The sequence below is a fragment of the Canis lupus genome, chromosome X (assembly GCF_048164855.1).
Source record: "Canis lupus baileyi chromosome X, mCanLup2.hap1, whole genome shotgun sequence".
Classification (NCBI taxonomy): Eukaryota; Metazoa; Chordata; class Mammalia; order Carnivora; family Canidae; genus Canis; species Canis lupus.
This window is the reverse complement of record NC_132876.1, coordinates 67,646,217-67,672,071: the sequence shown is the minus strand read 5'-3', so window position 1 is coordinate 67,672,071 and position 25,855 is coordinate 67,646,217. Positions and strand designations below refer to the sequence as shown.

Here is a 25,855-nt window from a genome sequence, read left to right as displayed (position 1 = left end):
ATCTTGGAAAGTAGCCCTTTATCTGATATGTCATTTGCAAACATGCACATGAGAAAATGCTCTGCATCACTTGCCATCAGGGAAATACAAATCAAAACCACAATGAGATACCACCTCACACCAGTGAGAATGGGGAAAATTAACAAGGCAGGAAAGCACAAATGTTGGAGAGGATGCGGAGAAAAGGGAACCCTCTTACACTGTTGGTGGGAATGTGAACTGGTGCAGCCACTCTGGAAAACTGTGTGGAGGTTCCTCAAAGAGTTAAAAATAGACCTGCCCTACGAACCAGCAATTGTACTGTTGGGGATTTACCCCAAAAATACAGATGCAATGAAATCCCGGGACACCTGCACCCCGATGTTTCTAGCAGCAACGTCCACAATAGCCAAACTGTGGAAGGAGCCTCGGTGTCCATCGAAAGATGAATGGATAAAGAAGATGTGGTTTAAAAAAAAAAAAGAAGATGTGGTTTATGTATACAATGGAATATTACTCAGCCATTAGAAACAACAAATACCCACCATTTGCTTTGACGTGGATGGAACTGGAGGCTATTATGCTGAGTGAAGTAAGTCAATCGGAGAAGGACAAACAGCGTATGTTCTCATTCATTTGGGGAATATAAATAATAGTGAAAGGGAATATAAGGGAAGGGAGAAGAAATGTGTGGGAAATATCAGAAAGGGAGACAGAACATAAAGACTCCTAACTCTGGGAAACGAACTGGGGGTGGTGGAAGGGGAGGAGGGTGGGGGGTGGGGGTGAATGGGTGACGCGCACTGAGGGGGGCACTTGACGGGATGAGCACTGGGTGTTATTCTGTATGTTGGTAAATTGAACACCAATAAAAAATAAATTTATTATAAAAAAAGAAAATTTCCATCTCCAGTTATTTGTTCTTAGTATATTGAAATAAAAAGAACTTTTCTTTATATTGACTTTGTATCCTGTGACCTTATTAAATCGTTTATTAGATCTGGGAGATGATTTTTGTTTCTTGTTTTTTTTTCTTTCCCTAGATTAGTATTTTCTTTGTAGACAACCTGATTTGTGAAAATAAAGACAGCTTTTTACTTCTTCCTTTTCTATCTGCATGCCTTTTATTTCCTTTTCCTGCTTTATCTCATCAACTAGGACCTGAAATATAACATCAAATAGACACAGTAAGAGTGGACATTTGGCCATATTCTTAATCTTATGGGAGAAGCATTCAGTCTTTCACCATTAATTATGATGTCAGCAGCAGGTTTTTGGTAGAATTACTTTATCAGGTTGAGGATGTTCCCTCATGCTCGTAAGTTACCGGCTGTGGGTGTGTTTGTTTGTCCGTTTGTTAGTTTTTTTATTTTTATTTTATTTATTTATTTTGTTTACCACGAATGGATGTTTTATATTATCAAATGACTGTTCTGTTGTATATTGTGATAATTATTTCTTTTCTTTCATTCCCTCAGTATGGCAAAATACTGTATGTATTTTTTAAATGTTAAAATGGCCTTGTATTCCTAGGATAAACTATGCCTGGTCACGGATTATACTTTTCACATGTCCTTGGATTCAAATTTCTAAACTTTTGTTAGTGAGTTTTACCTCAATGTTCATCAAGGATATTAGTCTGTAGTGCTTTCTTTCCCTTGTAATGTCATTTTCTATTTTTTTTTTGTATAAAACTCATGTTGCCCTCATAAAATGAATTGGCCAGTGTTTCTCCTAGATTTTCTGGAAAAGGTCTGTAGGACTGTTAGTATTTTTTTCCTTTTAAATGTGTGATACTGTTCACCAGTGAAGCCATCTAGGACCAAAGTTTTCTTTATGAAAAAATCTTGAATTACAAATTCAATGTCCACATATTTGTGTATTTTCCAGTTTCTCTTCTGCTGCTAATTTTAGTTTCACTCCATTGTGATTGGGAAAAGAAAGTACTTAGCACGATTTCCATCTCTTCAAATTTATTAGGGCTTGTTTTGTGGACTATCATACGGTTGATCCTGGAGAATGTTCCAGGTGCACTAGAGAAAAATGTGTATTTTTTTTGTTTGGGGGTGGAGTGCTCTGTATGTTTGTTAGATACCATTGCTCTGTAGGGTTGTTCAAATCCTGTATTTCCTCGTTGATCTTCTGTGTGGTAGTTCTATTCATCACTAAGTGTGAGTCCTGAAGTCTCCTCCTATCATTGTAGAGCTGACCATGTCTTCCTTCAATTCTGCTAATGTTTTCCTCATATATTTTGGAGTTCTGATATTTGGTGCAAATATGTTTATAATTATCATATATTCCTGGTTCATCGACCCCTCTATCATTATATAATGACCTTCATTGTCTCTTTTGACAGTATTTTTTCTTAAATCCTACTTTGTGTGATATTAGTATCACCACTCCAGCTCTTTTGTTTTTGTTTTTAGTTACTATTTTAGGGGAGAATCTTCTCCCATCTTTTCACTTTCAGCTTCTGTGTGTCCTTAGATCTTAAGTGAGTTTGTAGTAGATAGCATATAGTTGGATCATTTTTTTAAGAAAACTATTCTGCCAATCTGTGTCTCTTAATTGAAGAGTTTAATGCATTTGATACATTTGAAGTAATTGCTGGTAGGGAAACATTTTTTCATTTTATTATTTGTTTTCTGTATTCCTTGCAATTTGTTTGTTCCTCATTTCCTCCATTACTTTCTTCCTTATGTTTAGTTGCTTTTTGTGGTTTCACATTTAGATTCCCGTCTTGTCTTTCTGTGTGTGTACTCAGTAGACATCTTCTTTGTGGCCGCCATGGGAATTGCATCAAACATTCTACTGAAGTATGACAATATATCTTAAATTGATCCCAACTTAACTTCAATTGCCTACAAAAACTCTAGTCCTTTTACAGTTTTGCTTCTCTTTTTATATTATTGATTTCACAACTTTTATATTTATATACTGTGTACCCATTAACATGGGCTTATTATTATTTTTTATGCATTTCTCCCTCATATTCTATAGGAAACAAAAATAAAGTTGCAAATGAAAATTACAGTAACATACGTTTTTATCTGTCCATATATTTACCTTTACTGGACAACTTATAGGACAATTCACATGGCTTCAAATTACTGTCTAGAGTCCTTTAGTTTCAACTTGAGGGACTCCCTTTAACATATCTTGCATGGCAGGCCTAGTGGTAATGAACTCCATCAGCTTTTGTTTCTTTGGGAGTGCCTTAATCTCTCTGTTGTTTTTGAAGGACAGTGTTGCTGGATATAGTGCTCTTGGTTGACAGTACTTTTCTTTCAGCACTTAAATATATCATCTCACTATCTTCCGGATGTCAAGGATTCTGCTGAGAAATTTGCTAGTAGTCTTCTTAGGGGTCCCTTATACATAATGAATCACTTTTCTCTTGCTCTTTTGAGGATTCTCTCTTTGTCCTTGGCTTTTGACAGGTTGGTTACAATGTGTCTTGGGGTGGGTGTCTTTGTGTTTATCTTGCTTGAATCCTTCAGTTTCTTGGATTCGAATAAGTATGTCTTTCTTCAAATTTGGTAAGTTTTCAGCCATTATCTCTTTGAATAATCTCTCTTATTCAATGCTCCCTTACCCTTTTGGGACTCCCATAGTGCATATATTGTTTCACCTGATGAAATTCTGGAAGCCTCTTAGTCTTTCTTCACTTTGATTCTTCCTTTTTCCCTTTTGCTCCTCAGAATCAATAATTTCAAATAATCTCTTTTCAAGTCCATTGATTATTTCTTCTGCTTGTCCGAGTCTGCTGTTGAAACCCTCTAGTGAATTTATCATTTCAGGCACTGTATTTTCCATTCCTAGAGTTTTTGTTCGGCACCTTAAAAACTAATTTGTCTTTGTTGCTATTAGCCTTTCATTCCTATATCATCTTCATGATTCCCTTTAGCTCTTTGTCTCTGTTTTCCTTTAGCTCTTTGAACATATTTAAAAGAGTTCTTGTAAAGTCTTGATCTAGTAATTTTGATGCATGTGTTTCTTTAGGGACAGGTTCTGGAGATCTCTATCTAGCTATCATCTATCTACCTACCTATATATTCTATATTCTTTTTAATGGGCCTCCCCCCCCCCCCCACCGTGTACCTTACTCTTCTTCTTTACTGTATTTTGGAACCATACGTTATTGATTTGAGGCCCTTGTTCTTTTATAATATAAGCATTTAATGCAATAAATTTTCCTGTAAGCACTGCTTTATCTGCATCCCTCAAATTTTGTTCTGCTGTGCTTTCATTTCTATTCAATTGAAAACATTTTCTAATTTCTTTTGTGATGTCTTCTTTGGCTTATGGGTTATGAAAATATTTCTTGTTTAATTTCCAAGAAATTTGGGATTTTTTTGCTATGTTTATGTTATTGGTTTATCATTTATTGCTGTCACAGTCAGAAAATCTGCTCTGTATGATTTCAGCCGCTATACATTTCTTGAGACTTGTTTTAAGACCCAACACAGAGTCTGTCTTCATGTAATATCCAACTCTGCCTCTGGTCATATCCTTTGGTATGATGTGCCTGATAATCATATACACACTCGGCTATCTGTTGATTAGTATTTGCATGATTAGTATTCTCTACACTCTCGCCTATTAATTTCTAATCTATTTGCATCTTTGTATATACTATCTATAAGTTGTTGTACAAAGCATATAGTGTGGTTTTAGTTTTTTCCATCCGGCAATGTATCTTTTTCTTCAAGTGTCTAGGTCCTTTAAATCTAGTGTAATTATCAATACATTTTGTTTGAAACCACAAACTTGATAGTAGTTTACTATTTGTCACATTTGTTCTCTGTTCTTTGTTCCTCTCATTTGTTACCTATCACTATTTATTTTACTCTCATGGTTACTCTTGGGGTTACAATATGCACCTTTAGCTTATCATACTCTACCTTCAAATAAGAGACACCATTTCACATACAGTGACATTTGCTCCTCTGGCATTTTGCTGGCATCCTCTGCATATATTTTACTTCTACATATGTGGTAAACACCATTGCCCTTTCATATTAATTGGTTATAAGTAGCCAATTATCTTCAATCATTTTTTAAATGAGAAAATGATATCTTTTATATATCTGTACATGTGTTTTATTCATTCATTCCTTTTGGCCAATCCAAGTTTCTGTGTGGTATCATTTTACTTATGACTGCAGAATTCCCTTTAACTAACCTTTCTTTTAGTAAAGATGTGCTTGTGATGATCCAATCCATGTTATTTTGCTTTAAATAGCTTCAATTCCCCATTTTTTAGAACAGTTTGTCAAGATTCAACTAACTCATTTAAATTCTACAATTCAACTTATTTGAGCAAATCCAAGAGTTGTGCAGCCATCACTATAATAAACTTAGAATATCTTCACATGTTAAATACTCTATGTCCGTTACCTGCCACTTCCCCTTTATTCCACAACTGCATCGCCTGAGCTTTAAGCAATGATTAATCTACTTTCCGAATTTGCAGATGTGCCTCTTCTGGACATTTCATATAAATGAAATCATAATGTGTGTGGTCTTTTGTGACTATCTTTTTTTTTTTTTACATAGAATAATGTTTTCAAGTTTCATCGATGTTGTATCATGTATCAGTGTTTCATTCCTTTTTAAAATTTTTTATTTATGCATTTATTTTAACTGAAGTATAGTTGACATATAGTATTATATTCATCTCAGGTGTACAACATAGTGATGGGACAATTACATACATTACAAAATGCTCACTCCAATAAATGTGATTATCATCTGTCACTATACAAAGTTATAATGATATTATTGACTATATTTTCTACACTGTACTTTTCATCCCCATTTAGTTCATCACTGGAAGTTTGTGCCTCTTCATCCCCAAAGTAGTTGACTGCTCTGCTTACCACCCCCAACCTTCTACCCTCTGGCTACCACCAAGTTCGTTCTCTATGTTTATGAGTCTGCTTCTATCTTATTTCTGCTGTTGTTCGTTCATTTGTTTGCTTTGCTTTGTAGGTTGCACATATAAGTGAAATCATATGGTATTGGTCTTTTACTGTCTGGCTTATTTCACTTAGTACAATACCCTCTAGGGCCCTTCATGTTGTCACGAATGGCAAGAGTTCATTGCTTTTTTTAATGACCAAATAAAGTTTCATTGTGTATATATACCACATCTTCTTTATCCCTTTGTCTATTAACAGATACTTCCATATTGTGGCTATTGTAAACGAAGCTATGATGAACACGGGCGTGCATAAATCCTCTCAAATTAGTGGTTTTGTTCTCTTTGAGTAAATATCGAGAAGTGGAATTACTGGATTGTGTGATCTTTAATTTTCTGAGGAATTTGCATACTGTTTTCCAGAGTGAAAACTCAGAAATTTCCAACTTACATTCCCACCAACAGTACACAAGGGTTCCCTTTTCTCCGCGTCCTCACCAACACTTGTTATTTCTTCCCGTTTTATACTAGCCATTGTGACTGGTGTGAGGCCGTATCTCCTTCTGGTTTTGATATGCATGTCCCTAATGATTAGTTATATTGAGCATCGTTTCATGTGTCTGTTGGTCATCTGTATACCTCCATTGGAAAAATGTCTATTTAGGTCCTCTGTTAATTTTTATTTTTTATTTTTTTGTTTTTTTTTTGTTTTTTTTTTTTTCTCTGTTAATTTTTAAATCAGTTTATTTGTTTTTTTTTTCTTACTTTGTTTCTTTGCTTGTTTTTGGTATTGAGTTTTCTGAGTTCTTTATATATTTTGGATACTAAGCCCTTATTGGATATGTCATTTGTGAATATCTTCTCCCATTTAGTAGGCTGCCTCTTTGTTTTGTTGATGGTTACTTTCACTGTGCCAGACCTTTTTAGTTTGATATAGTCCCACTTGTTTATTTTTGCTTTTGCTTTCCTTGCCTAGAGAGACATATCCAGAAAAATATTGCTAAAGCCCATGTCTATGAGTTTACTACCCAAGTTTTCTTTTAGAAGTTTTATGGTTTCAAGGCATGCATTTAGGTCTATAATCCATTTTAAGTTTGTTTTTGTGTATGGTGTAAGAAAGTGGTCCAATTTCCTTCTTTTGCACTGTCCAGTTTTTTGTAGCTGTCCAGTTTTCCCAAAGACTCCTTTTTGGAGAGATTGCTTTTATTTTATTTTATTTTTTGAAGAGACTGCCTTTGCCCATTGTATGTTCCTGCCTCCCTTGTCATGGAGTAATTGACCACATATATGTGGGTTTATTTCTGGGCTCTCTATTCTGTTCCATTGATCTGTGTGTCTATTTCTGTGCTGGTACCATATTGTTTTGACGACCTATAGCTTTGCAGTATAGTTAGAAATCTGGGATTCTGATACCTCAGGCTTTCGTCTTCTTTCTCAAGATTGCTCTGACTATCCAAGGTCCTTGGTGGCTCCATACAAATTTTAGGATCCTTTGCTCTAGTTCTGTGAAAAATACTGCTGGTATTTTGATAGGGATTGCATTGAATCTGTAGATTGCTCTATGTAGTGTGAACATGTAGACAATATTAATTCTTCCATTCCGAGAGCATGGTACATCTTTCCATTTATATATGTCATCTTCAGTTTCTTCCTACTCTACCAGCTTCCTGAGTGTTTTCCAGTACTATGTTTCTATAGCCAAATAACATTTCATTGTGTGGATAGATCACATTTTATGTATCCATTCATCAGTTGATGGCCATTTGTTTTGTTTCCACTTTGGGGGCATTATAATAAAAAATAATACTGCTGTGGACATTGGTATGCAAGTTTTTATGTGGATATATATTTTAATTTTTCTTGGGTTTATACCAAGGACTGGAATTGCTTGGTTATATGATAAGCCTGTGTTTAATATTTGAGAGAATGGCAGACAGTTTTCCAAAGCATATGCACCATTTTACATCCCAATCAATAATGCTTGAGGATTCAAATTTTTCCACATCATCAACAACAATCATTTTTATGATTTCATGCCTTTTTGTTTTTAGCTATTCTAGTGGGCATAAGTAAAATAGATTCTCATTGTGGTTTTTATTTGCATTTCCCTAAGGATGAATGGCATCAAGTTACTTTTCAAGTGCTTCTTGGCCATTTCCCTAATCTTTTTGGGGAAACCGACTATTCACATAATTTCCCCGTTTCTCAAGGAGTTTATATATTTTATCATTGGTTTGTAAAACTAATTTATATCATCTTGGTACAGGTCCCTTATGCTTATATGATTTCCAAATACTTTTCCCCTTCTGCAAGTTCTCTTTTCACTTTCTTGATGGTATTATTTGCAGCAAATAAAGTTTTTAAAAATCTGATGAAGCCCAGCATATCTTTTCATTTTGTTCATTGGCCTTTTGGTGGTATATCTAAGAAAACACTGCCTAAACCAATGTCATGACAATTACTGCTATGCTTTCTTCTAGGAGTTCTATACTTTTAGCTCATACATTTAGATCTGTGATCCATTTTGAATAAATTTTTGTATATGGAGTGAAATAAGGATTGGGTCCAATTTCATTCTTTTGTATGTGGATATCCAGTTGTCCCAGTAACATTTGTTGAAAACATTCCTTTTTACCCCATACAATTACCTTGCCACCTGTTTGAAAATCAATAGACTGTAAGTGTGAAAGTTTTTTTGATGGATTTGCAATTTGATTCCATTAATCTATACAAATATCCTTACACTAAGCCCACACTGTCTTGATTGCTGGAACCTCCTAGTAAGATTTGAAATTGGGAAGTTCGAGGCCTCCAACTTTAATCTTCTTTTTAAAGATTGCCTTGGCTATCCTGGAATACTTGAATTACCATGAGGGTTTTGAGATCAGCTTATTTTTGTAAAGAAGTCAGCTGGGGTTTTGTTGGAAATCACGATGTATCTATAGATGTGTTTGGGGCGTATTGCCAGGTTAATAATATTTAGTTTCCCAAACAATGGGCAGGGGATGGCTTTCCTTTTCCCCCCCTCCTTTTTATAAATTGTGGTAAAATATGCATGATGTAAAATTTAACATTTAACCATTTTTTGGCATACACCTCTGTTTCATTAAGTACACTCACGTCGTTGTGCAACCATCAACATTTTCATCTCCAGAATCTTTTCATTTACCCCAAATGAAACTCTGTACCCATGAAACACTAACTCTTCGCTACCCTTCTCTCCCCCACAATCCCTGGCAGCCACCATTCTGCTTTCTATCTGTATGATGTTCTGCCAATAGCTCCTTTGCCGTTTACTGTTCGTTTCATTTACATGTAATGTAATTAATGATAAGGTAGGATTTATTTCTGCCGTTGTCATTTTTTCCTCAAGTTTTTATGTTTTTCTCTCACATCGTAGAGGTGCCATTTTGTGTGAAAAATATTTTCTCTCCTACCCTTTTTATTCCCTTATTGTTACTAGAGTTTTGAATTATTTTCTTAGTGGTTGCCTCACAGATTACAATTAAGATTTTAATCTTAAAGAATTTAACTCAGATTAATACCAGCTTAATTTCAATATTATGTAAAAACTTTGATCTTGTATAGCTCTGGACCCTCCAGCTCCTTTGTAGTGTTATTGTCATAAAAATTACACCTTTATGCCTTTTAAGCCTATCCAGATAGTTCTATAATTATTGCTTTGTGCACTTGTATTTGATGCTCTTTATTTCTTCATGTAGATTGGAGTCACTCTCTGGTGTCTTTGGGGGGCTTCCTCTTAATATTTCTTGTAAGGCAGGCCTGCCAGTGATAAATTCACTCAGTTTTTCCTTATCTGAGAATGGGTTTATTTCACCTTCATCTTTGAAGGATAGTCTTGCTGGATAGAGAATTCTTGGCTGAGTCTTTCTTTCGGTGCTTTGAATATGACTTCCCACTACCTTCTGTTCCTCATGGTTTCTGGTGAGAAGTCAGCTGTTAATCTTACTAGGGAATCCCTTGTATGTGATGAGCTGCTTTTGTATCTCTGCTTTCAACCTTCTCTCACTGTCTTTGGTTTCCAGGAGTTTGACTAAGCTGTTTCTAGGTGCAGATCTCCTTGAGTCTGTCCTCCATGGAGTTTCAGATCTTTTGGTTTCTCTGGATTAATAATTGTAATAAGATTTGGGAAATATTTGGCCAGCCATTGTTTTTCTAATATTCTTTCTTCCCCTTCCTCTCCTCTCCTCTCCTCTCCTCTCCTCTCCTCTCCTCTCCTCTCCTCCAGGAACTCTCATTATGCATAAGCTGGTGTGCTTAATCATGTCCTACAAGGTCTCTGAGGCCGTGTTCATCTTTCTTCATTATCTTTTCTTTCTTTTCCTCAGACTGTACTGCCCCAGTTGGCTTTAACTTCCAAGTTTCGTGATTCTTTTTAATCTCAATTGCAATTTCTGTTGAACTGTCTAGTGAATTTTTCGTTGTAATTATTGTACTTTTCAACTCCAGAATTTCTGTTTGATATTTTTAAAGCGATTTCTATCTCTTTGCTGACGTGTCTATTTAATGAATCATCAGTCTCACACTTTCCATTAATTCATAAGACATGGTTTCCATTAGATGTTGAACATATTTACAACAGTTGATTTAAAGTCTCTGTCCAGTAAGTCCAATGTCTGGGTATCCCTGCGTATGCTCCATACTTCTCTGTTTCTTTGCATGCCAGATAGGATTTGGTCAAAAGCTGGACATCTATTCTAAGTAATAGAACGTGGCAACTCTAGAATTCAGATTCTGCCCCCTTTCCAGGTTTTATTGTTGCTGTTCGTTTTTGGTATCCTTGTTGTCATTGGTCTGCTTAGTGACTTTTCTGAACTACTTCTGTAAAGTCCATATCCTCTGTTGCATGTGGCCACTGAATTCACTGCTTGGCTAGCTTAGTGGTTATCTTGTGGAGGCCGAGAAAATTAAGGCCATTCCACCTCAAGTTTAGCATTAGCACAAGTACAGCCATCCCAGGCCCCTGTGAATAAGAGCTGAACTTTACAGGAAAAACTGCAGAATGTCCTTGACAGGGAATCCCATATCAGAAAGATTACAGAGCTCAAAACACCCTGGACAGAGACAGAAAATCCTGTGTTGGAAGGAAAACAGATCTTAAGAAACTCCCCCACCCTTTCCCCCATATCAGAATGAAAAAAATTCCTCCACCCCTTCTGAAAATACCCTAGACCAGCCCATAAAAACCCAGCTGTAACCCACCGTGGGGTCCAAGCCCCTGCACTGCTGTGTGGAGTATACTTGGACCCAAGCTCCAGCTTGTAAATAAACCCTCATGCGTTTGCATTGGTGTCAGCTCCTTGGTGGTTTCTCGGATACATAATCTTGGGCACAACAATCTAATGATTGGGCAGAGGTGCCTTTAAATGATTGTAGCTGCTAAGATGCTCAGTTGTTGACATGGAGCCCTGTGTGTATGTTGGGCATGCCTTCAACACTCAGCCAGGCAGTTGTCTACTCTGTGTCAGCCTTCATTCCGGCTTTCTCAGAGCCTCAAAATAAAGCAGAGTTGAGAGCATGGGGCCTTTTGGGGTCTCTCCAGAGCATACTGTAGTCTTGGGAATGGTTCCGGCCTTCCAGATTCATAGGGATAATGTCATAGCTTTTTAAAGTCCCTACAGACATCTTATTCCTCAGTTTCTCCTTTGAAGGTTTAGGTTCACTTATTGTTCACCGCAAGTGTTACCTACTGCCTGAGGCGGTTGCAATGTTAAACAATTGCTCCTAAATGTTTTGACAAATGCCCCCAGGGAATGGGCACTTCAAATGGGCAAGCTCTGAGTCAGTCCAAATACAGACAGCCGTGTGAGTGGGGTCATCCAGGAAACAACCAGACAGATCAAATGATGACAGTTGTCTGGGAATGAAACTTTGCAGGAGGCCCATCTCCTTTCTGTTCCCTCTGGCAGCTGCCAAGCTGCTGGCTTTTACTGCAATTGTAGACTGTCCAGAGTCAAGGCTATCACAGGGTTGCAGAGAGGGGCATGGGAATATGACCGGTTAAAATGCCACCAAAAACTCACTCTTCCTACTGAGATTCATCTGTCTCTCTAGAATAAACATACTGAGGTTGTTGCATGCTTTTGGTGAATTTCCAGAGTTCTGAAAACATTGATTCTGAAATTTTCTGCCAGTTTTTTTCATGGATTTTAGGGAAGACAGAATTTTCAGAGGTTCTTCCTCTGCCGGCTTTGGCCGGCTTCCAGTACAACCTTTCACTGTGCTTGTCTATCATGGTGTTTGTTGCTGTGCTTTGCACTTACATGTCTCTCGACAAATGACTTTTGTTGGTCACTGACCACGTGAAAGGGACCACAATAGGAGCTGTGGGAGCAAAGATATATAAGGTACTATCTTTGATCTCAAAGGTGTCACTCTTGAAAATAAATGAATTTAACTGGAATATTTAAAGCGTAATGATTGCCAAGTCTGCATCTGGTCATCAAATTGTATCTTTTTTTTAAAAAAAAGATTTTATTTATTGATTTATTGATTTAGAGACAGACCATGTGAGCACACAGGGGGAGGGGCAGTAGGAGAGGAAGAGAAGCAGACTTCCTGCTGACCATGAAGCCTGAGGCAGGACTCAATCCCATGGCCCTGAGATCATGACCTGAGCCAAAATCAAGAGCGGGATGCTTAACTGACTGAGCCACTCAGGCACCCCAGTCACCAAATTAAATCTTAATTCAGTTCAGTGGCAGTTAGTTTTGGCCTCCATGTCTTAAATATAACCAGGTCTTCACGAGGATATTTGGCAGCAAGCCTGGACTAATATCTCTGGTCACAACTAATTTCACCCCTAATCCCTTCAGGAAGCTGAGAGCCTCAAGTGAATAAGAGGGCAGATGAAGAACTGCAGAGATCTCCCATATGAAGAGTTAGAAAGAGAGATCCATTTGAACAGCCAGTCTCAGTTTTCATAATTCCATAGCACCAAGTTAGTACTTTACACTGAAATGGTTTATTTTTATATTGATGCAGCCCACCGCCCTGCTGGTTATTGATAGACTTCTGAGCAAAACATAGAAGAGACCCAAAAGACTACTCTTCACACCACAGAATGGAAATATAGCTCCATCTTTCTCCTTTTGAATCAATCTCTGCATACTCAACAAATATCACTTGGCCGTTGACCCAAGAGTCCCACAGTAGCCTTTATAAAATCTGAGTTTACATATAATGTCTATTTATGTGAAACCCTTTGAACTGCAAGAGATGCCTGCTAACATACAACCTGTTTGTTCAGGGCCTGATTACTCAAGGAACTCTGGAACCTTGGATAAATATGTCTGTAAAGTTGTCAAGGAGCCCACAAGTGACAATTAAGATAGATGATTTTTAATTTGAAACTTGGTTCTACCACTTCTTAGTTGGGCAAATTACTTAGTTTCTCCTAGTCTCAGATTTCCAGTTTTCAAAACTTGGAATAATCACGGGGGTGAGTACTAAATGTGACAATGTTTATAGAACATTTAGCACACTACCTGGCAAATAGCGAATGCCCCCAAAATATTAGCTCTAATTACTATTGACAAACCTCCAAAATGCCACAAACCCGCAAAATCTATTACGGTGACCCAAATTAAGAGATTCAGAATTCATTTGCCTCATTTGGCCAACAATGAGTTCCTCCCTCCGTGTGCTTGCACAGATGGACAGTGGCCAGGAGAAGAGCCCCCTGTTATGCTTCGTGATGTTGGGTGACAACAAAATCAACTTGCCGAAAATGAATGCATTTACCAAGTGACAAATTTGACACATCTACTGAATTTCTCATTTGTCATTTTAACAGCTTTTATAGGAAAGCTCATATTTGGTTATTGAAGCTGAAGTATGTTTCTGAATATTAACTTCAATGAAGTAGATATACCTTAGAAATTGGGGGAAATTTTTTTTAAAATAAAAATAAAAGAAATTGGGGAAAACATCCAAAGTTACAGACTGAGAAATTGCCCCTCAAAACTATTATTTCTTTTTTTTTTCCAAACTATTATTTCAACCTAAAATCTGGGTTTTACTTATGATAGAATTGTTTTAATTATTCCTGATTTATCCGGGAATCTTTTGAATATAAATTTCTGTTTCTTCAAAGCACATGCATTTGGGGGCATACTTTTCAAATAGTGTATTAAATAGATGTGCTTATTTCTTCCAATTAGAGTTTCTAGTCAAGGACAAATATATTGAATTCAAAATCTGTATTTAATTTTAATTTAAAATTCAATTATTTTAAGTTGGATTAAAATTGAATTTAAATTTAATTTTAAATTCAAACACATGCTAAAAATCAGGACTTATAATTAAATTCATACAGAGACTTCTGAAGCTTCTGGGAAGATAGAGTAGAAGTACATTTCCCTATTCTTCCCACTAACTACAACCTAAAACTCTAGGCACCATATATAAAATAAACACAGGACTCTGCAAAGTGGAGAGGAGTAGGCAGAACAACTAGGGGTCTCGGAACCAAAGGAAGGACAAAATGGTGAGTTCCCCTGGTTTTCTGTCCGTGTCATATATCCCAGACTTTGAGCTGAGGAAGCCAGCTACCCAGAAATGACAAAAGGCACAAGCAAACCAGTGATGATGACAACCATGACAATGAAAACAAGGACAACAACAACAACAACAACAACAACAACAACAAAAACAAAACAGCTGCAACAAAAGGCTGCCGTCTCTAGCACAAGGGTCAAAAAAGTGACAGCTTAGCAAGACAGGAGGAAAACCCTTTGACAATAACTGTTCCACTTCAGCCAACTACCACAGAACAACCCATGGACTCGCCCCCACGCAAGCCAGCAAAGGTCTAATGGGAAGCCTAGAATTCCACATTTGACTGGAAGAAACAGGAGCCATTCTGCCCCTCCTATGTTAGTGGAAATCAATCACGTGGAAGTTCGGGAGGTATAATTAAATTATACCTCCACCAGGCAGTAAGGAGGAGATCTGCCCTATCTCTGCTGAAATGATTTTAGGACTTTTAATGGCACTCATTGGTAAGGAGGCCACCCAATCTATGGACTAAAGGGAAAATGTTCCAGCACATCAAGAAATGAATCGAACTGAATGGAAATGCTTATAAAACATACCAAAATTTGTGGGATGAAGCTAAAGCATTGCTGAAAGGCAAACTCATATCTTTAAGGGCTTCCGTTAAGTAAAAGGAAACCATCAAATCAATAGTCTAAGTTCTCAGCTTCAGGAAACTAGAAGAAGACGAAGAGCAAAATAAACCCTAAGTGAGCAGAAGGAAGGCAACATTAAAGATAAAGCCCAATAATCAATGAAATATAAAACAGAAGACAATAGAGAAAATCAGTGAAACAAAAATCTGGTTCCTTGAAAAGATCCATAAAACTTAGAAACCTCTAGTGAGACCGACAAAATTAACTTACAATGATTCACTACATTTGCACATATTTACTGAAGGACATTAATAGCCCTATCCACGATAGTCGACATAGGATCTACTTTAGAAACCTAACTACCCATGCTCTCATTATGTATCACACAGTGGAAAGAAGAGTAAGGGAAATATTGGACTCTTGGTTTATTTTTATTTTATTTTTCAAAAGATTTTATTTATTTATTCATGAGAGACACAGAGAGAGGCAGAGACACAGGCAGAGGGAGAAGCAGGCTCCATGCAGGGAGCCCAATGCAGGACACGATCCTGGGACCCCAGGATCATGCCCTGAGCCAAAGGCAGATGCTCAACCTCTGAGCCACACAGGCATCCCTGGACTCTTGGTTTAAAACAACAATGAAATTCGATTTTCAGCACAACAGCTAGATTGTTGTCCTTCATGACACAAACTATTTTTTGTAATACCTCCTGTAATTAGCTCAAATTCTTTTGTAAGTGATAGAATAGATTCCACAGTATCTGTTTATCTGTGCCACGAGTTCAATTTTTTTTTTTAAGCTACGAATCATGGCTTTGCAAATTGGAAAGTCCTTGGAGACAAAATGTACCTAAAGTATCAATTGGTCAAGGTCTCATGTCTCACAACTTGTGTAATGATAAAAATAAGGTATTTGAAACTTCTTTCAGATTTGGAATCAATTCCTCTTTCACATTGTTGGTAAGGTCTGGTATTATATATAGACATAGTTGAAGATCTTCTGCGTTTTGTAAAATATAATATATGGTGTCACTGTTTTCTAACATACGTTCTGTGACTGAAATAATGTTTTTTTATTTATGTTTCTTGGCATGTGTCCATCTAAAATGTTTGCATGCGTGTGCACACGTGTGCATGTGCACACACGCACATGTGCATGCACAAAAGGTCTAAGCCATTTTATAGTGATTAAATTTATAACCCAGGTCATCTTAACAATTTTTTTTAAATAGACTTTATTTTTCAGAGCAATTTTAGGTTCAATTTCTGCAAAACTGAGCAGAAAGTACAGAGAGTTCTCATATACCCTCCGACCCTACACATGCATAGCCTCCCCAGCTGTCTACATCCCCCACCAGAGTGGTACATTTGTCACAATTGATGAACCTACATTGATACATCATTATTACTCCAAATTCATAGTTTACGTTAGAGGTCACTCTTGATGTTGTACATTTGATGGGTTTGGATGAATATATAATGACATGTATCCACCAGTGTAGTGTCATACAAAATACTTTCACTGCTCTAAAAATACTCAATGCCCTGCCTATCCATCCCCTCCTTTCCCCCCGAACCCTGGGCAACCACTGATCTTTTTACTGTCCCCATAGTTTCTTCTTTTCCAGAATGTCGTGTAGTTGGAATCACAGTATATAGCATTTTCCCAACTGGCTTTTTTTTTTTCACTTAGTAATACAGGTTAAGCTTCTTCCATGTTTTTTCACAACCTGATATTTCTTTTCTTTTTAGTGCTGAATAATATTTCATTGTATGAAAATGATACCACAGTTTATCCATTCATCTACTTAAGGACATCTTAATTGCTTCCAAATGTTGGAAAATGTGAATTAAGCTGAAACTAACATCCACGTGTAGGTTTTTGTGTCGACATAAGTTTTTATCACATTTGAGAATACACCAAAAACATAACTGCTGGGTCACATGGTAGGTTTTGTAAGAAACTGCCAAACTGTCTTCCAAAGTGGCTGTAGCATTTTTCATCCCCACCATCAATAGGTGAGAGTTCCTGTTGCTTCACATCCTACAGTGTTTGGTTTTATCAGTGCTTTGGATGTTGGCCATTCCAATAGATTTATGGTAATATTGCATACTGTGTCTGTCTGTTACAGCCTGGGTAATTGAATGCGATCTAGTTTCCATTTCACTAATTTACTACTCAGCTATGTCAAATCTGTCTAACATATCCAGTGAGTATTTTTATTGAGGTGAAATTCACATAACATAAAATCAGCCATCTAGAAACATACAATTCAGTGGCTTTTTGTACATTTGCAATGTTGTGCATGCCCATTTCTGTCTTGTTTCCTCAAAACATTTTCACCAACCCAACAGAAAGCCTTGTACCAGTGAACTGGTCCCTCCTCATACCCCCTCCTCCTGGGAACTATCAATATTCTTTTGATCTCTATAGCTTTAACTACTCTGGACATTGCATATAAAGAGCATCATACAATGTGTGACCTTTTGCTTATGGTTACTTACGGAGCACAATGTTTTTGAGGTTCATCCATATTGTATGTCTCAATACTTCATCCCTGTTGATGACTGAGCAATACTCTCCACAGTGTGGTGTGTATATATCATGGTCTGTTTATCCATTCTTTCATGGTCATTAGGGTTGTTTCCAGATTTGGGCTGCTCTTAGCCTGATTTTTCAGATGGGAAAACCAAGACACAGAGAGGCGAGTAACTTGTGCAAAGTCAAACATCTGGTGAAGTGGGGAGCTGAGGTTCAATTTTAAGCAGTTTGTTTTCAGAGTCCTTCTTTTTGAACATGCCCTCATTTGATGGTGAGGAGATACTGTATTCCAAGCACCATAGCGTTTCTTCTGCCTCCCCAGGCAAAGCCGATTGTTTCCTTCTCCACTTTCCCAAGGCATTGCTTATTTGAAATCAACTGTACCATGAAACTTAAAGATTCCTGGGCACTAACTTTCCATCAATGTGACCTCTAGCTTTGGCTTTATCAAACTTGAGCAAGATAAGGAAATGAAGAGGATAAACCAAGACATGTACTTTTTTTTTCTTCAAATTTTATTTATTTTTATTTTTTTAAATAAATTTATTTTTTATTGGTGTTCAATTTACCAACATACAGAATAACACCCAGTGCTCATCCCGTCAAGTGCCCCCCTCAGTGCCCGTCACCCATTCACCCCCACCCCCCGCCCTCCTCCCCTTCTACCACCCCTAGTTTGTTTCCCAGAGTTAGGAGTCTTTATGTTCTGCCAAGACATGTACTTAAAATGACCCCATTCTTTTCTCTTTTTTTCCCCATAATGACCCCGTGTGGAAAATATTATTATTTTGCAATGGAATGTCAATACTAATAACCAAAACATGCTAAAAACCAATAAAATGGATGGAAATTGAGAGAGTAATGCTCAGCATCATACTTCATCAGGGAAATGGAAATTTTAAAAAACAATTGTTAAAAACGTTGTTGCTGTTATTGTTGCTAATTTCAGGCACTAGATTTTGTCATTATGTTTGGACTGTTAGAGAACTTCTTACCAAATTCATCTTAAATTTGTTTACATTTCTCTTGATATTGTCCACTTTGTTCTCTTTATATTTCTTTGAGCACAACAAATGAATAACTTTTCATCATTCTCTGCTGTTGCAAACACAACAGCAGCAACAGCAACAAGGTGGGGGGCTGGGGGCTGGGATGCTCATCTTTACAGCAAAATGTCTGTCAATGAAAAAGTAGAAAGGAATGATATCAATAGAAAGTCATCATTTTCCAACACCAAGGTAAGAATCAAATCAGACTAGAGCCAGCAACAAAAACTAAGGCCAAGAGGTGAAATTCTGTGGGGAGGAAACAGAATTCCCACACGGTATCAAAATGTCATGCTACGGACTGCTTGTAAGTCACAGAGGGACAAAGGTATCTTTACAATGGACGGAGCTGCCCAACAATACCATAAATAAGTGATCAAACTGAGTAGTGCCAATAGCAGCACTGACAGCTAGACAAACTGACCTTGGGAGCTTCCGGATGTGATGTAATGTAACTAGCCATCACCTATTTAGTATCCTTGCCAAAAATGTTAAACCAAAATCATCTAAATGAGAGGAGAATATCAGGCAAGGCCATATTGCGGACACGTTGGAAGCAAACAGGCCTAGGCTCTTGGAAAATGTCATTGACATGGAAGATTTAAGTTGAGGGACTGTTTGGGACTAGAAGATACTAAAGAGACATGACAACTGAATGCAATGCATGATACTTGATTGAACTGTTGACCCTCAAAAGGACATCATTGGGACAAGTGCGGGAAATTTGAATATGGAGTGTGTATGGACTTAATAATGTTACCATGCCACTGTTAAATTTCTTCAACGTGACAATAATAATATGGTTAGACAAGGGTGTTTGGAACCTGGGTGGTTAGGCAAAAAGAAGAAAAAGGGAGAGATAAAGCAATAGGATAATATGGAATCTAGGTAAAAGAATGTTCACTCTTCCACTTTGTGCGCTTTGAATCTCTTTTCAAATGGATAGTTGAGGAAAATGAATCTCTCATATTTTAGAGTTACATGATGAAGTGTTCCACAATAAAAATAAGATGGCTTATGGTATCTCCTTGAAAATTATCTGGAGGAGACTGAGGGGAGAAGATATATATGAAATGAAATTGGCTATGAGTTGTTAATCGTTGCAGCCCAGTGATGGATACTTGGAGGCGCCCTCACTATTCTCTCTTGTACAGTGTGCTCAAAGGGTGGCTCCCCCTCCAGCAGCATCTGCATCACCAGGGAACTTGTCAGAAAAGCAAACTCTGGGTCCCACCTCTGACTTTTTAGTCTGAGACTGTAGATGTAGAGCTCAGCAATCTGTTTTCACAAGCTCTTTGGCTTATTTGGATTCTGATGCAAGCTAATGGGCCAGGACCAACAGCACTACTGTAATGAACCTGGAGACTGTAAGTTTCTGTACAAACCCTATTTGTATACACTTGAAACTATCCACAGTACAACTTAAGAAAAAAAATGAATAAAACTGGCCCCGCAGCTGTTTACTGGTAATATTTTAATAAAGTCTCAAGACAGAGAATCCCGATGTTATACAAAAACTTCCAGAGGATAGAAAAGAGAACCTATCCCCCAACTCAGTCTATGAGACTAGAAAACCTTGATGCTGGAAGCAGCAAGGATAGTATGAGAAAGACAAACTTCAGGTTGATCTTCCTCATGAGCAGAAAACACAAAAATCCTAAGCAAAATTTTAGCAAACTGAACCCACCAGCATCTACAAAAGATGATCCACCATAACAAAGCTACATTTGTCCTAAGAGAGCAAAGCTGGATTCACATTAAGAACAACAACGACAACAACAACAACAAAAAACAACTATAGATGGAAGGGGGCAAGAGAGAGATTTATGTGTTGCCAACATATTCTGTTGCTTGCTCTAGGTGCTAACTGAATGTGTATGTTTAATTTTTGAAAACTCATTAAGATACATGCTTATGATTTTTGTCATTTTGTGATTAGAAGTTTCATTAAAGATTTTGAAAAAAAGCATCTACAAATAACAGCCACTGTATTAACAGACTAGACAAATAGACCCTTGATCATTTCAATAGAGACAAAAATGTAAAATTCAATATCTAGTCATGATTTTTGAAACAAACTCGTTAAGCTGGAAATATAAGGGAAGCTCCTTAATTGTATAAAGGGAAAGAAAAAAGAAAAGAGAAAGAAAGGAAGGAAGGAGAAAGGAAAGAGAGAAAGGAAGAAGAAAGGAGAAGAAAGAAAGGAGAGAGGAAGGGAGGGAGAAAAAAAAAACAGTGAAACAGCAAACATATTTTATTATGGAAATGTTGGCAGCATTCTATTTAATACGAGGGAAAACTCAGGTCCAATTTCGTCATGTCTCTTCAGCCTTGTGTGGAGGCCCGAGCTAGCCGGTAGAGGCTTGAGAAACCTGTACATTGATTACTGTGCTTCTGTAACTCACAGATTCGTGAAAAACAGCAGAATGTCTAAAGACAAATTATTAGATATCGCAGAGTATTTAGCAGGGTGGCTGACTTTAAGGTCGATATAGTTTTTAAACAGTCAAATGGATTCCTATAAGTTAGATACAATCAGAAAATGCCATTTTAAACAGGTATCAAGTACAAGAGCAACAACACTCTAGAATATCTTGGGATAAATGCAAGAAAGGATGTACAAGATCTGAATGTACAAAAGATAAAACTAAACACTAAACTGAAAGGTTAAAACGTTAAGGAAAACCTACCTAACTGGAGAGACATGCCATGTTGGTGACTAGGAGGGCTGGGTGTCCTGAAGATAGTCAATTGTCCCCTAGCTCATCCACAGATTTAAAGAAAATGCAACCCCAAACCGTTACAAATGAGCTTTCAAGGAACGTGGCATGCTGATTCTGACGTTTATACTGGAAGGGAAGAATAAGGAAGATATGCTTGAAGATTACGAATAAGATGTGGGGACTTGCCCAACCATAGATCAGGATGTCATATCAAGAGGTAAAAACTAAGATGGTGTAGTACTGGCACAGTTATAGACAAATTTATCTGTGGAACAGAAGAGGGAGCTCAGACACGGAGACACGCAAAGATGGAACAAAATGACTCAGGCACCGCCAAATGTACCCTGGGGGTACAGAATCCCCCCACACCACCCGGGACCCCGCCGCCCATTGACAATCCCTGACAGGGGAGTATGGATGAATCTTAAAAACACACGGTGAATTTTGTAAAGGTAAGTTACAGAATACCAAGGACATGAGTTAAATATGCACGCACATGTAATATTTCACATCCAAAGAGAGAAAAGCCTGCCAGCCTGTGTCTGGGAAGCACAAAGTTTCACTTCACTTCACGAGTTAGAGTCTGGTTTGGTAAAGCCGCCACACCAAGGCAAGAGGAGAGGGGGCGGGACTTTGTTGGATGAGCTTCGATGGAACTCAAAGCTCATTGGTCGCTGGCCTCAGCTTGGGAGGTGGAAGGCAGCGCTGGAAGCTCATTGGCCTTTGTGGGAAGGGCGGGAAAGAGAGAGAGAGAGAGAGAGAGTGAGAGCGAGAGACAGCTGGGTCCTCCTTCCCACCTCTTGTCCCTGCTGTTGGATTCTGATCTATGGGAAGCTGAGGTAACATTACCTCAGCTGGCATTAGGAATCGGACCCTCGACCCTTCGACCCTCGTTCTCCACACACCTTCTTTCACCCCTCCGTCCTTTCCTCTATTCCTCCCTCCCTCCTGCTTGGGATGACCAACTGTGTCTCTTCTCCTCCACCTCAGTGGGGTACCTCCGCCAGCTCCTGATATACCTCGCACTCTGCCCCACTCCCCGCCGCCCCCCTCACCAACCAACAACCACCAAATGCCTGTGGGAGGAAACCCTTGCCTCAGCCCCCTGACCCCTGGCCTCTGGAACCTGAGGTGGAGCTCATGTCCCTGCCTTTGATTCTGATGTGGTAGTGGCAGCGAATGATTGGGCTGCCTGAGATGCGGTGGTGCACCCCATGTGTGAGGGACCAGGAGGTGGACCATTGAAGTGTGAAGAGGAAAGAGGAGTGTGAAAGATTGCTGAGAGGTTGTTCAGGGAATACGTGGGTTTGCATGAAAGCAAAGAGGGTGTGTTGGCGGAAGAAAGCAATTAGTGCAGTGAGGAGTTGGCTGTTGACTAGATCAGGGTCTGGCATTGGATAGGGGGCTCAACGAGGATCTGGTCACTAAATACTGGAAGGGATGAATAAAAATAATTATTGAAAGAGGGGCTTGGGATCCAGCATCATAATATAATTTCGTGGTGCGCAAAGGGGGTGTCAGCTTAAAGGGGGTGTGTGTGAGAAAATAATTAAGATTACGGTAGGGTGCAAGAAGAGAGTCCGAATGAGGTGTGAGAGGAAAGTTGAATGTAGGACATACATGAGACTAATAATAGAATTCAGGGGGGAGGGGGGCTAGGGGGGCTAGGGCTAGAATCATGAGTAGGGAGTGAATGAATGCAGGAGGTCAGGAAGACAATTGCGGAGGTGGAGACCAGGAAAAATAGTGCAGTATGGCTGAGTACAGGATGATACACGGGAAGGGGAGGGCAGTAATTGTTGAAGGGGGCACAAGAGTGCATGAGTATGCCTGAACATGGGGTCTATGTAGAGTGAAGGAAAGCAACGAGAATAATGATTGGATTGAAAGTTTACAGGAACCATGCCAAGAGTTTCTTGGAATGAGACTGTGTGTGAGTGGGGCTTCCTGGGAAGGAGGCTCTGTGAGCAAGAAGGGTGGATGGGATCTGATTTCAGCGGTGAGCTGGGTGAAGGAGAAAGCCAGGCACCTCAGGTGGGGTTTTCAAAGGGCAGAGGAAGTACGTTGAGGGTAAGGGGATCATGTAGCCATCCTGACCTCCGCTCCTGGCCCTAGAACCATGGATCCCAATGAGATGCCTGCTGTGCCCTGCTGCCCCTCAGACTCCCCCACTGGTCTTGAGACCGGAGCCCCATGGGGGATTGAACTTGGCCCCAAAAGAGCTGTAAGTCGCTGTGTCCACTGCTACAACCACGGCTTCACTGAGCAAATCAAGGACCAGGAGCACTTCTGCCCCTTCCAGGCCTGCGATTGTCACAAGTGTGCCTTTTTCTCGTGAGTATGGTGTCTGACAAAGGGTGTGTGTGTGTGGGGGGGGGGGGTGGGTGCGTGGGCCTCCTCTAAATGTGACTGACTGTAGGCCTGCAATTCCCCACTTTAGGGAGCACCGCAGTGTCTTGCCTGCTGAGAGTGCCTTGAACAAGGAGCAGGGGGCACACCTAAAGAGGCATCTGGCTCAAGGACTGACAAGGAGTGGGGCCTCCCTTCCCAAAGCTCACGGCCATGTCACAAAGTTGACCATTCAAGCAGGAGTCATCAGTGAGTGTCTCTGGCCAGGGAGAACATCTGAGTTTGGGGTTAGGGATCATTGAGCAGTTCTGTCACCAGTCCTACTACCCAATTTTGATGTCGCCTTGGCAAGTTACTCCTCGGTCCTTTAGCTGTCCCACCTATAAAACTTCATCAATATTAGTTACCAAGTGTGGGTGCGAAGGAGAGAATGGGGGGTGGGGTGGTCTAAATGGTCCATCTAAATGAGATGAGACCTCAGACTGGGGGTGAGGAAGAGTGGGGTGGGGTCAGGGGGAAAGGCTCACCTAAAGTGTCCCCAGCTTCCCACAGCTGGGAAGGAGAACCTCATGTCCCAGCTTGAGGCCCACCGCTGTGCAGCCCCCGGGGAGGTAAGGAGAGTCTGGGGCCTGTGGGGGAGGTTCCCATCTCACCCACTGCCCAGACTCTTCTCTGTGTCCTGAAGACAGGGGTTCCCTCCCTAACCCTACTGCAGCTTGCCGTGTGACCTTGGGAAAATACCATTTCTGCTCTCTGGGCCTCGGTTCCTCAGGTGGAAAATAAAGAGTGGGAACTGGCTGGTCTTCCAGGTCTTCTCAGCCCTGACATTCTGGGCTCCTATCCTCATCCCAGAACATACCCATACATATGTCCTCTCCGTGGCCGGCCTGGTGCCTGACTCCACCCTGTGCTCTCTGCTCCTGCAGGCAAGCACCCAAGGAGCTCTGCTGACTGGTCAGGCCCCAAAACCTTTGTCTCCATCTTGGACTCCAGCAGCCTTGAGGATGCAACTAACAATTTCTGTTTCGAGGAAGACCCACAGGATCCCTGCCCTGCGCAGCCTGTGAGTAAAGTGAGAAGGGACATGGAGCTAGTTGTATATTATGTTATTGTGTGCCCAGCCTTTGTGCTTGATGTTGTGGGAGAGAGAAGGAAGGAGTGGAGGAGGCAGCCAATGAGGAGGAGAAGGAGGGGGAGGAGAGGAGCAGGACAAGAAGTGGCAGGGGGAGGAGGAGGGGCGTGTGGAGATGGCAGCATATCGGACTAGCGGGCACGGGCAGGGCTCTCCCAGCCTTGCCATTGCCTATTCGTGAGGCTTATGACAAGTGACATTACACTTCCCAGCCTCCGTTTCCCTAGCGGTGTACTGATAGGGACAATATCCTACACCTATAGCACTGACAAGAGGACTAAGCCAAGGCGTGCCACCATAGCAGGACTTCAACTAATGGAGGCTATTATTCCACATGAAACACATTGATGGGATAGAAGGTCCTGCTGAAAGGAGGGCCACGATGGTGAGGGTCACAAGGCCCGGGGTGGGGAGTCCAGAGGTCATTAGAGAAAGCTTCCTGCCCATTAGATGAGCCAAGCTGGTCCTTCAAGTTCCATGGGGATTGGGGAATATGGAGGTGAGAACCAGTCCCTGCACAAGGGACAGCGATCACATCCCTCCAGGTGCCTTGCACATTAAAACACAGACACCTGTGATTTCCCATAATCGTCACTGTGGCCCTGGGAGTTTTGGAAATGCTGGCAGGAATTAGTGTTCCAGGAGAGATACAGAAGAAGGACATAGAAAGGGAAGGAAAACAGACCAAACAGGGGAAAGGACTTGTGCGAGCCACAACGACTAATAGCCAGCAGGCATTCAGACTCCCACATCCAGATATTGCAAAGTCCTGGCCCTGTCTCTCTCTACTGGTAGTATATGTCTGCCTGCCAGAGGGTTTAATCCTCTGGCCTCTCTTCTTGTTTCTAGATGCTCAACCCTGGTCCTCCAGCCCTGTGCCATCCTTGGCCCTGTCCTACTGCAGCCACAGATTCTGGGAAAATAGCGGGGTCCACAACCCTGGCAGGGGCCAAGCTTAGTGAATGGGAAGAGCAGATGGCCTTGGGGTGGGGGTGGGGCCTTGAGCAGA

At 39.9% G+C, this 25,855-nt stretch overlaps 1 protein-coding gene across 5 annotated transcripts in view; it reads left to right on the top strand.

The window, feature by feature from the left end:
- LOC140627216 (doublesex- and mab-3-related transcription factor C2-like) overlaps positions 1 to 25,855 on the top strand; it is a 34,228-nt gene that overhangs the window by 3,170 nt on the left and 5,203 nt on the right. For 2 of the 5 annotated variants that reach the window (XM_072815257.1, XM_072815256.1), the window contains 3 exons: positions 23,481 to 23,699; positions 23,806 to 23,963; positions 24,641 to 24,777. In XM_072815257.1, coding sequence (XP_072671358.1) covers positions 23,485 to 23,699; positions 23,806 to 23,963; positions 24,641 to 24,777 — 510 coding nt within the window. In that variant the 5' untranslated portion in view covers positions 23,481 to 23,484. Of the gene's footprint in view, positions 1 to 18,806; positions 21,818 to 21,837; positions 22,205 to 22,243; positions 22,651 to 23,480; positions 23,700 to 23,805; positions 23,964 to 24,640; positions 24,778 to 25,659; positions 25,840 to 25,855 lie in introns of those variants that run through there. The other 3 variants (XM_072815255.1, XM_072815258.1, XM_072815260.1) reach the window with 3 other exon arrangements.